Below are 10,841 nucleotides of genomic sequence, written 5' to 3'. Positions count from 1 at the left end.
ACCATCCCTAGAAGTATTTAAAAGGCGGGTAGATGAGGCGCTTAGGGACATGGTTTAGTGGGCATGGTGTTCTTGGGTTGATGGTTGGACTCGATGATCTTGGAGGTCTCTTCCAACCTTTAATGATTCTATGATTCTATGATTCTACTAACAAAAAGTTTAAAGAGTTCTCAAATAAAAATGAAGTTACATGCATTGACTACCAAAATGCTCAGAAAGGATGTCAACACATGGGTGTAAGTAAACCCAGAGCTGTCAAGGAAAAAAGAACCAGTATATCCCCTGGATGGAAAAATCTGACATTTATTCTTGACAACACGGGAATTTTTTGGACAGCGGAGGGGGAAGACAACTCCTTTACCCTCAGATACATGCAGGGTTGCACTGAAACTACATCAGGGGAACTTTCTGTGTGGCAATGTGCTTTACAATAGCTAATTTAAAATTACTGTTTCAAGTCACGAGATTAATTGGCAAGAAGATAGCCTGAAGACAACCTAAGAAGTGGCGTCCCACAGGCTGTCTGGCCTATCAGAGGATTTTACCCTATCCCAGACCATCTCCTGACCTGCATTCAGGAAAGAGATACTAAAAAGCCAGATGAGCTGGTTTCATCAACCACTATGCCACATGAAGCTTCCATATCTTTTTCCTCTCTCACAAGAGATACACGTGAGGAGCTCTAGGGAAGAGGACCCCCAGGAGATGGCTGGCAGCGTCAGAACAGCTTACTGAGACACAAGTTCTCTCCTCAGCTGCCCCCAGGACCAAACGGTGTTAACAGTTATGGTGGCAGCAGGCCCCATCCCGGGAAGCTCCATAAGCAGAGAAGCTCTACTTATGAGAGAGAGCTGGGTGCATGTCGTCTGTGGCACATCTGGAGTATGCGTATAATTGCATGTAAAAGTTACGGCAAGTGACCCTTCCATGCCACTGTTATGTGGCCAACTTGGCTGGCAGAACTTGGCACTGTCACCTCCAGTAAGCAATAATGTCTGGCAGCAGGGAAAAGATTAAATGGCAATATATGAAAGTTAAAGGGTTTCTATATTTGGGTTTGTGATCACACAATGTCTTTCCAGTTCACTTTCTTAATGGTTAAGCAATCTCCAGGTTCTTGGTGTATGTCTAAGACTAAACAAAGTCTGTAAGAACTTGTACTTCCCCTCCACGCAGGACAGGTGTTAAATTACACTTTCCAGGGCTAGGGACTTGCTACTTTCCACGTAGCACTGGAAAACCTGCAGGTATGATCCAATGACTCATTGCTTGCATATGCTGCACAGCACAGAACAGCTCAGTGATAAACTCCGGCACTGCTCGAGTTTCTTCATTTCTGCAAAATCCACACTGGTGCAAAAAAGAATGCCAGTCACAAGTACTCCAGAATAACAAAACCCCCTACATGAACAGCAAAACCTGTGCAGTATTAATTCTACTTCTGAGCATGTATACTGTAATACGGTATTTGATCACAGTGTATCACAGGTAATAATTCCCCCCACCCCCACACAGTCATTCATCAGGTAACCCGGAAAGAAACACACTGCTGAGTTAACCTGGAGTAAAGAACCCTTCTTCCATCCATCCATGATTGCAGGAGGAATGAGCACAGAAGATGGAAGACAGGAATCCTGCCCTCTTACCCTTCCCATGATTGACTCAGCCCCAGGGTTGAACATTCCTCTAATTCCTGCTTTTTGTGCCTGACCCCAATGATTTTGATTGTGCCACACCGAGTGGGACAGTTCCAACATGACAGAACGCACACGTTCGCTGTCCGAAAACACTTCAATAACCTCACAGCTAAGGGAGTCCTGAGAAAGTTAAAATTTTTACGTTAGAATTTCTTCAGGCAAGAAACTAAGCCTACTTTTCTACTCCTGCAAACCTTTCAAGAGACAGGACCAATGCTCTGCTTAGATTTTTAAAGCCTCATGGCTGCCCGGATCCACAGAGGTTGTACATGGACTATGAATTCAAGCACAGAAAGGTACTGAGGAAAAGCCACAGATCCTGGAAAGAGGCTGGATTTTTGAGATACCGCATTCACTACTGACTGGTTTAGGCAACTCCCATCCAGTATTCATTCGGCCATATCCAGGCTGTTACCATTCTCATTCTTTTGTATCCATTAAGGAGAAAGCTCAGGTATTTAATTCAAGACTGTGAATTCTGCTACGACAGCCAGGCACCTAAGAACCAGGGGAGTTCTTTAATCACAATCTTAATTATGAGTACTAGGCATTTACCATAGTTCTAATTAATTTGGGAAAGGATAAGCTTACCTTGAAACACGCAAGGTAGGTCACTCAATCCATTGGAATTAACCTGGTTACTTATAACTAAGCGCACACATAAAATGACTTAAAAAAGTAACCGGGGGGGGGGGAAGAGGAAAAGTAAACCCAAGAGAGTCTGGATTTGTAGTTGGCCTACATTACAACAATTTAGCTTATGAAAAGGCTAAGCGGAGGAAGCGCTAAGAACTCTAGCTAGCATTCCTGGGCAGGACTGATCTTAGAAGAGAGTCTTATTTGCATGACATTGTGCAAGTCTTTACAGACTCCCCTCTTCGACAGTGCAGACTGCTAACACATCTCTGAATTATGGACTGGACAAAAATCAGTTATTGCCTATGACAGCTCGTATCAGGCACCACCGTTACAAGAACTAATGAACACATTCAAGTGAAACTTTCTTCTACAAATTTTCAGTATTTTATTAATTTTTTCTTATTAATATAAATTTTAAACCAGTTCTGGATTAAAGCATGCAAATAAAGTTGAATAATGGTTGTGCAGAACCTAAAACAGGTCAACTATGATTGTTAAGAAAATAAGAACAAACAAAAAATTGTCCCCAAGCTTTCTACTACTCCTTGTAGATCTTTAGTAGTGACCTTCTCAAGTTCTGACTAATTTGACACCATAACTGAGGCCCTATCAATTGAATTAGTTATTACAGAAAAAAATTAATAAGGACTAGGAGATGGCTCTTAGTACTCGAAGAATCACTTTGCAACTTTAAAGCATTATGGTAGCAATCTTGGAAAGAACGATTACAAATACCCAACCTCAACACAGCGTTTCAGAGGCAGAGCTATTTGCTCCATTCTGCCTGTCCTTACACAAGCTGTTATACCGCAGAACTCTAATTCAGATTTCAGTTCTGAATATATCCAAAATGAAAACCAAAATCACAAAAAGAGCTGTCTAGTAGTATTACCAGAGAGTTCCTAAATGCTGTATTAATGGATCAGTGAAGAGACAAAGAGAAAAGATTGCCTTAACACAGCAGATTTAGCAAGGGTTTGTTAAACCTCATTCAATGATTAAAAAGACCTCTGGCTGACTCCTCACTGAAAGCCTACAGAAGAAAACCATAAAAATTTTGCCCATCAGCAAGCAGTGCACTTAATCCACTAACAAACGCAAGTTGGAGTCACTGGGAATAAACTAACCTTTCCTAAATGAAACAGCTGTTTACCATGGACAATAGGCAAATAATGGGAATTAGAAGAATCTTCTCTCTCTCAAGCCACGTTGGAAGAATATTTTTTGGTTCCAGAAAATCCTCAAGTCTATTTCAAAAAACACCACAAGTAGAGTGCCACAAATACTGTGTGAAGACTTCTCAAAGGTACTAAGAAACAAAGCTTGGAAGCTCCACTGACAGAAACGTAATATATATTCATAACATGTCCAGCATATCGTAACAGCATTAATTAGGATAGTGAAATAAAGACCAAATATTTAAAGAGACAGCAAATCAGAAAACTGAGTTTCCTTCATAAAAGGTAATTATTCTAATTTTTGCTTGAAAATGTCTGTCTTGCTAGCTGTAAATTTCTTGGGAAATCTGGGCACAGACTGAACTGACATGCACTGGATTACATGACACAGCTTTCTGTGACCGAAGAAAACAAAAGGAAGCAGTAGAAAGGGAAATCTTAAATGATCAGTCATACCTTTCTTTTAAAAACAACTTGTTTACTGTCAGTACCCATTACATCATAGTGTATCCAGTTTATCTGGAGAGCTTATTTCTGGGTAAGGACTCATCCACTAATTTGCAATTATTCATTAAACTTTTTTTTTTTGTTATTTGAGAATAACGTTATCACAGTTAGTTAGAGAGAGGGGTACTGCATTATTAAGAAGGTTGTCAACTTATAAATGAAAGTCACCATAACATTAGTGAGAAGGAAAAAAAAAAAAAAAAGAAAAGAAAAAAAGTCCTTGCCATTTTCGATTCTTTACACCCTACCCACTTCCTTCATATTTGGTTTCACCTGCTTCGACGCCACAGTAATGTTCAAAGCTGAATTCTAGTTCTTCCAAGAGCCTTTCCTGGAGGAACTGGATTTTAGGGTCAGGGTTACAGGTGAAAAATTACAAAAAAAAAAACAAAGAGAGAAAGTAAAAATCAGAGAATCGTTGAGGCTGGAAGGGACCTGAATCCAGAGGCTCAGCTATAGATTAGTTTCCTTTTCCACTGCTGATCTGACCATATCTGACAGTACTTTTGTCAAGACTATATGTGTTCCTGCAAGCAAAGGTCTAATTGCATGAAGCAGAAGTACTTCAGCCATTTTAAAAACATCTGAAGCCAGAATTTAAAAGCATCAAACCAGGAAAGAAATCAGGATCCCCCGCACTCCACAACCAAACCCAAACCCATGATACTCATCTTCAATCCAGAACATGTCCAGTACCCCCTTCTGCTGCAGACTATCTATTTGCTTGCTAGTCTAGTGCTTAAGGTCAACAAATTGTCCCTACTCCTCAACACGAGATACACCCTTGCATTTCACTCAATTATAACATGGCCCCATGTCACAAAACAAAATTCTTCCTGCTTCTGGGCCAGCCAAATTGCATGACCACATTCACCTAAGGTAAGTGCTGAATTACTGCCCCCCCCCTATTTTTTCTATACATCTGCAAATGTATAAATAAAGCAGTGAGTCACTTTGGTGCCTCACTGATAAAACACCGAATTTGATTAGTGATCAATATATCACTTCCTTCCCAAATCACATGAATATTTTCAAGAAAATATACAAGTAAAAATATTTAGATTATTCCATTTGAAACTGCAATTAAGCTATTGAAGTATTACAAGAAGATTGACAACAAGGCACTATATGATTGTGTGATTTTCCATTCCCTTGATACAGTCAGCTGAGCACAGTAAAAACACAAACTGATATCACATATATTAGAGGGCTTCTCAGTGTGATAGCAAAGTATCATGGCAACAACAAAGGTGAATGCTAAAGTGGCCTTCTGTCAGATACAGTGCTCCCTCTGGTCACACTTTCTGGATTACCTGGTTTCTCAGTATCTTTTAATATGATTTAAAGTACCTAAATAACCTCAGTTTAGTCCCCAGTGTGAAAATACTAATAAATGTCTTTCATAAAATGTATCAGAGGTACAGAGAATACACAGACAGCACAGTCATTGAGATATTCTAAAGAAATACTAGGGCTCAGCAGTTAAATAACATGCAAGTCTGAATGCAAAATTTATACACCCCAGACAGCTTGCTTTACAATGCGGGAAATCAAATGCAGTTAGTATACCTGTGTTTGTTATAGGTGCCCACTCACGTCACAGAGAAATCACAGTCTTTTCCCCTTCCTCACTGAGAAGACCACTGCCTTCTTTTGGGCACAAAACTACTGTTGACATAAGAATTACCTAGTGCTTGATAATAATAAGAGTGTCCTGCAAAAAGATAAACAAGGGTTTCAGAGTATCACTTCTACTCTGGAAATTCAAGGGGGGAATTTCCCCACATAATCACTCTATATGAAACATCTAAGATCTGTGCAATCCACAACTGGTATTCAGAAGAACTAGAGATACTGGCAGCAATCCCTAACCTGGAGTTTAGTTTAATATTTGCTTATTACAAAAAGTAAAATTCCACTTTAAATCAAAGTTTATAAAAAGGATAAGAGGTACCTCCTCTAGCACAGAGGAGAGAGGTATTGTGAGAGATGAAGGCTTTGAGTTCATCTCGACAGCTGCATTTGGGCAGTATAAATCTTCCCTGGCTGCCCAGGATGCACTCCAGCACAGTCCCCAGCCCTGGTCCTTAAGCCTGACCACTGTCAGCACGCTGTTTTTGTGATCCTCCAATCTGGGAATCTGTAGAGCATGACATGACACTCACGCTTAAAAATAAGGAGGATTTGGTACCCAGCCATAAATTAGTGAGTGCCGTTCCACTTTTACAACAGTGGCCCCAACTGCTTGTTTTTTTCAGTGCCAGAAGAGGTCCAGCTAGCACTCCTCTCCATTTATTTACAGCAACCATTACAGTTACTCTATTCCATTCCTGTCTAATGCTGCCCCTTTACACTAATATTTGATAGGTTGCAAAAGCGTATCAAGCAAGGCAACTAACTGCACTTATGCCTCTTCTCCTGTGTTCTTCCTTTCACTGCCAATTCCAACTTGCAGTCACCTGAATGTAAAAAGCTTTACAGAATGCTCTCCTCAGCTAATCAAATCCCTTCACACTCGCATCCGCAATACAGGTGGGTGACAACAAACCATTAAAATAAATATTCAAAACATTTGCTTTGGATAATATGTGAAGTGTGAATTTCTGGTGTACACTTATTGGGAACAACAGGAGATATTTTGGATAGGATTTAAAAAAAAAAAAACAAAAACATTTAAGGGATTTAGGAGCTTACATGCCAGCAATCTACAGTGAAGTCTGTACTCCTGCACCTCTTATTTTCACATCTATTTTGCATGACTAAAAGCTTTTGTGGAATCTTTGATGGTTGCATTCTTAATACCTACAAGACTGGTGCAACTGTGCAGCAAGTCACGAAGAACCAGGCCAGTATCACTGCTGGCCCAGTTTCATATAAACCTGCTCATGCTCAAGAGTGCCTAATATCTGCACTGGATAAAGATGTATTTAATCTCCTCCGTATGGAATAACACGGTCTAATGTACAATCATATGCTGCCTTGAGGACACATTTTAGCAGATCCAGGGATATAAACGCATTGCTGAGACCAGCTGCTTGGAAAACCCCTGAAGGCTTTAGCCATTTCGTCAGACCTGGGTTAGCTACAACATTTTCAAGTGTTGCAATGGCATCTGTAACCTTCAGGTTACAATGTAAAAAGATCTCTACTTGATTTGACTTGTAGGCAAGCCTCAGATTTAATGCCTTGGAGTTTTAACTGCCCTGATTACAACACGGTTTGGCCCTCTGGTCTCTTGAAATATTTAAATCAAAACAGAAGTTTTGCTTTGTTCTCAGGACGTAAAGATGTAGCTTGATTTTTACCATACATGCATTCTGCTGTGCTTTTAGCCAGAAAAGGATTTGTACATTAAAATTTCACCCAGTGGAATGGAGACGATGTTCCCCTTTCTCCTTTGCGCTTAAACTGGAACTGAACATGTTTTTGGTTTTTTTGGGTTTTTTTTTAAAACAAAAAGCATACATAAATAAAATCTTAGGTTTTGGCTTGAGTTTTATGTGGTTTGGTGTTTTGGGGTTCTTGGGGTTTTTTTGCTTCTCACACATCAAGACAACTTGAGAAGATATTCACTCATAACTGTAGTAAAATACAGTGCTCACATTCTTCTCAGTGTGGAGGCAAGCGTGTCACAGATGCATGTCATGGTTTTCAAAGAACAGTGTGCATGCAGATTCTGAATCTGCAACACTCAAGAAGGTAAAAAAGTGACTTGCAAAAAACTACTGCATACCAAGAGAGACCTGCTGGTTCAGTAGTGCTACTTCTTGCCTCTTCCCCTTTCCCACTGTAGAGACAAAAGAGGCAGGAAAGAGGCATGCTGGGTTAGGGATTCAGATCTGGGTGTCATCAGTTAAGCCTGTACGTGGGCAGAAGTTTGCTCCCATAAAACAGGTAACAGTCCATACAAATACTCCTCCCTTTTTTCTGCTGCTAGGCTCACCCTTCTGCATGTTCTGACACTAAGTGCATATTGCACCCAGGTAGTCATCTTCAGTGGCAAAGAGTACAGCTAGTACTGAGCAGTTTCAGAGTGGATAACATATATTCATTAGAACAAGGATGTCGCATGTAAGAAAGAAATAAAGTAAGTAATCTATGCACTTAGAAGCAAAGGACAGTCAAGTAAGTAGATCCAAATATATCAATCAGTACCAGGTATAGTGAACATGCAAAAAGGGCCGCCAGGTTTGTTCCAAAATGGTTTCGACCAGTGATCAGCTATAGCACAACAAACCCTGCAGTACAAAGTTTACACCCAAACATCTGAGAACTATCCACCACTGTATTGCTTTACACAAATAATACAGGTATTGGAAGTCACTTTTTTATGGCAGTACTAGCAAGTCATACAACCAACCCAATGACAGGGCAAGGAAATCTGACAGCACCTCCCCTTCAAAACAGTAACTCCTGGCAGCTGAGCTTCTTAACACGCACAGGAGAACGCTAAAGCATTTCTAGAAATGGAAGCTTTCACTGAGTATACAAAACAATAATTTCCCTTAAGCACTAGTCGAGGGACATTTTGGTGCCTAAACAAATCATGCTGCATCATTAGCATTTTACAAAGAGAATATAGAGCTAACAAACTAGAAAGCACCTACGCACACACAATTCAAAATTACAAACCTGCACAGCCCACCTCATGAGCACTAAAGCTCAATACCAAACACAAACTTCCAAATCTACAAGTCATTTATCTGTGAACTCCCACAGAGTGAATTGATGGTCCTGTTTCAGTTTGCTAAAACTGGGACCACCAGTGCACTGACTTTTAATATAAACTATCTCCTACTTAACCCAGGGAAACAAACAGTAGAAATGGAAACAACTGACATCTGCCAGCAGGAAGGAGGGAATCAAATACTGTCCTAAGGTGAAGATTTCCAAGGCAACGGCTCATTTGTTTGCTAACCCCAGCATTCAGTCAGGCAGCCTCTGTTGCAAGCACTGACGTGTGTGAAACACTAACCTTCATCACTTCAACCTGCAGGTCTTCATTGAGCGAAGGAGTCACTTTGACGGCATTCAGCATCTGATTAAGCAACTGTTTCTCATCTGAGTCTGTTTCCATGGATACAAACCTCTCATCAGACAGCAGCTTCTGCAGAGAGAAAATGGCAATGTACAGGTTGAGACAAAACTACCTCTGCCCAATTCTGCTGTAAACTACTACACCTAAACCTATTAGTGTTTGGTACTATGGTGGCTAGGTTTTCTACGGACAAATTTCCAATTGATCCAATAACACAAAATACGAAAGTATAGCAAAAACTGGGAGATCTGTGCTACGATAAGGGGATAGTTAACATCTTTTGAATCAGCCACCATTCCAGTATCATCTTTCCCCATACCACTTCTCCAGTGACCAGAAGAAAGCAGACATCAGTAATTGACACGAGAGATCACAAAACACTCCAAGTAACGCCCTCAGCAAAACCTCTCAACATTTTAGAAGTGGGGAGGGTGTGGAACCCTCAACCCCCCCCCCCCAACCACCAAAAACCAACAACAAAAAAACCCCACTCAGGCTAGTATCCTGGCCTCAAACTAGTGCCAGCAGATACCCTGCCCAGCAGGAGACAGTCAGCTATTATCATGCTCACTCTAATAGGGCACAGAGCACAAGCACAGTGGAGGTGGCACTTCTCATCACTGACAAGATGTGCTTTGTGTCATTCAGAAGTTGACTAATCATGGATGTGATCAAGTCCTCAGGAGGAAGGACTTGCCAGTCCTGGTTGGCAAGTGACTGGCACGAGGACCACAAATATACATAGGCGTGCATTCAGTACAGATTGACTGAACTTCAGACTGAGTATTTTAGACCAATCAGATTTCCTTTGCCTAGAAAAAGCCAGTATCTGAGCCAGTATCTCCCAACATGGCCAGAGTTCAATATCTCCCAACTATTTCCTCAGAGTTCTACTAGAAATGCCTCTTCCATTTAGTCTATAACCACCTTCATGAGTGCCTCTTATTAGTGGCAGGCATCCTGCAATAGATGTACCCACTCAAGTCTTTTCCCTGCTCCAGTCTTCTTAGAAGCTCCCATGACAGAACAAAACTACCTTGTTTTAGTTGCCAGGAACACAACCTTGCTCTGCCCCAGTGCAGACTTTGAGCAGCCCACTTCACCCTGTACATTCTGCACCATTTCTGTACTGATGCTCCTTCCCAGCTTCAACTCTGTAGCACATTTATTTTCCACGCTTGTACTGGTTTTGGCTGGGGCAGAGTTAATTTTCTTCATAGGAGCTCACAGAGTGCTGTGTTTTGGATTTGTCACCAAAACAGTGTTGATAACGCACCCATGTTTTGGCTATTGCTGAGCAGTGCTTACACAGCATCAAGGCCTTCTCTGTTTCTCACGCTGGTCCCCCAGCAAGTAGGCTGGAGGTGCACAAGAGGTTGGGAGGGGACAGTGCTGGGACAGCTGACCCCAGCTGACCCAAGGGATATCCCACACCATATGACACCATGCTCAGCAACAAAAGCTGGGGAAAGAAGGAGGAAGGGGGAGATAGGGACATTCGGAGCTAAGGCATTTGTCTTCTTAAGTAACTGTTACACATGAGGTACACTCAGGTACTCAGGTACACTGAGGTACTTAATGCCTTCTTTGCCTCAGTCTTTAACAGGCAGACCGGTTATCCTCAGGGTACTCGGCCCCCTGAGCTGGAAGACAGGGATGGCGAGCAGGATGAACCCCCCATAATCCAAGAGGAAGCAGTCAATGACCTGCTACACCACCTGGATGCTCACAAGTCTATGGGGCCGGATGGGATCCACCCGAGAGTGCTGAGAGAGCTGGCAG

The 10,841-nt window shown here is 41.5% G+C and overlaps 1 protein-coding gene across 1 annotated transcript in view; it reads right to left on the bottom strand.

The window, feature by feature from the left end:
- KIAA1244 (KIAA1244 ortholog) overlaps positions 1-10,841 on the bottom strand; it is a 96,965-nt gene that overhangs the window by 61,068 nt on the left and 25,056 nt on the right. The window contains exon 4 of the mRNA XM_009319146.1: positions 8,997-9,128. Within this exon, the coding sequence (XP_009317421.1) occupies positions 8,997-9,128 (132 nt within the window). The remainder of the gene's footprint in view (positions 1-8,996; positions 9,129-10,841) is intronic.

This window comes from Pygoscelis adeliae, unplaced genomic scaffold, assembly GCF_000699105.1.
Source record: "Pygoscelis adeliae isolate BGI_AS28 unplaced genomic scaffold, ASM69910v1 Scaffold172, whole genome shotgun sequence".
Lineage (NCBI taxonomy): Eukaryota > Metazoa > Chordata > Aves > Sphenisciformes > Spheniscidae > Pygoscelis > Pygoscelis adeliae.
This window is presented reverse-complemented; position numbering and strand designations above follow the sequence as displayed.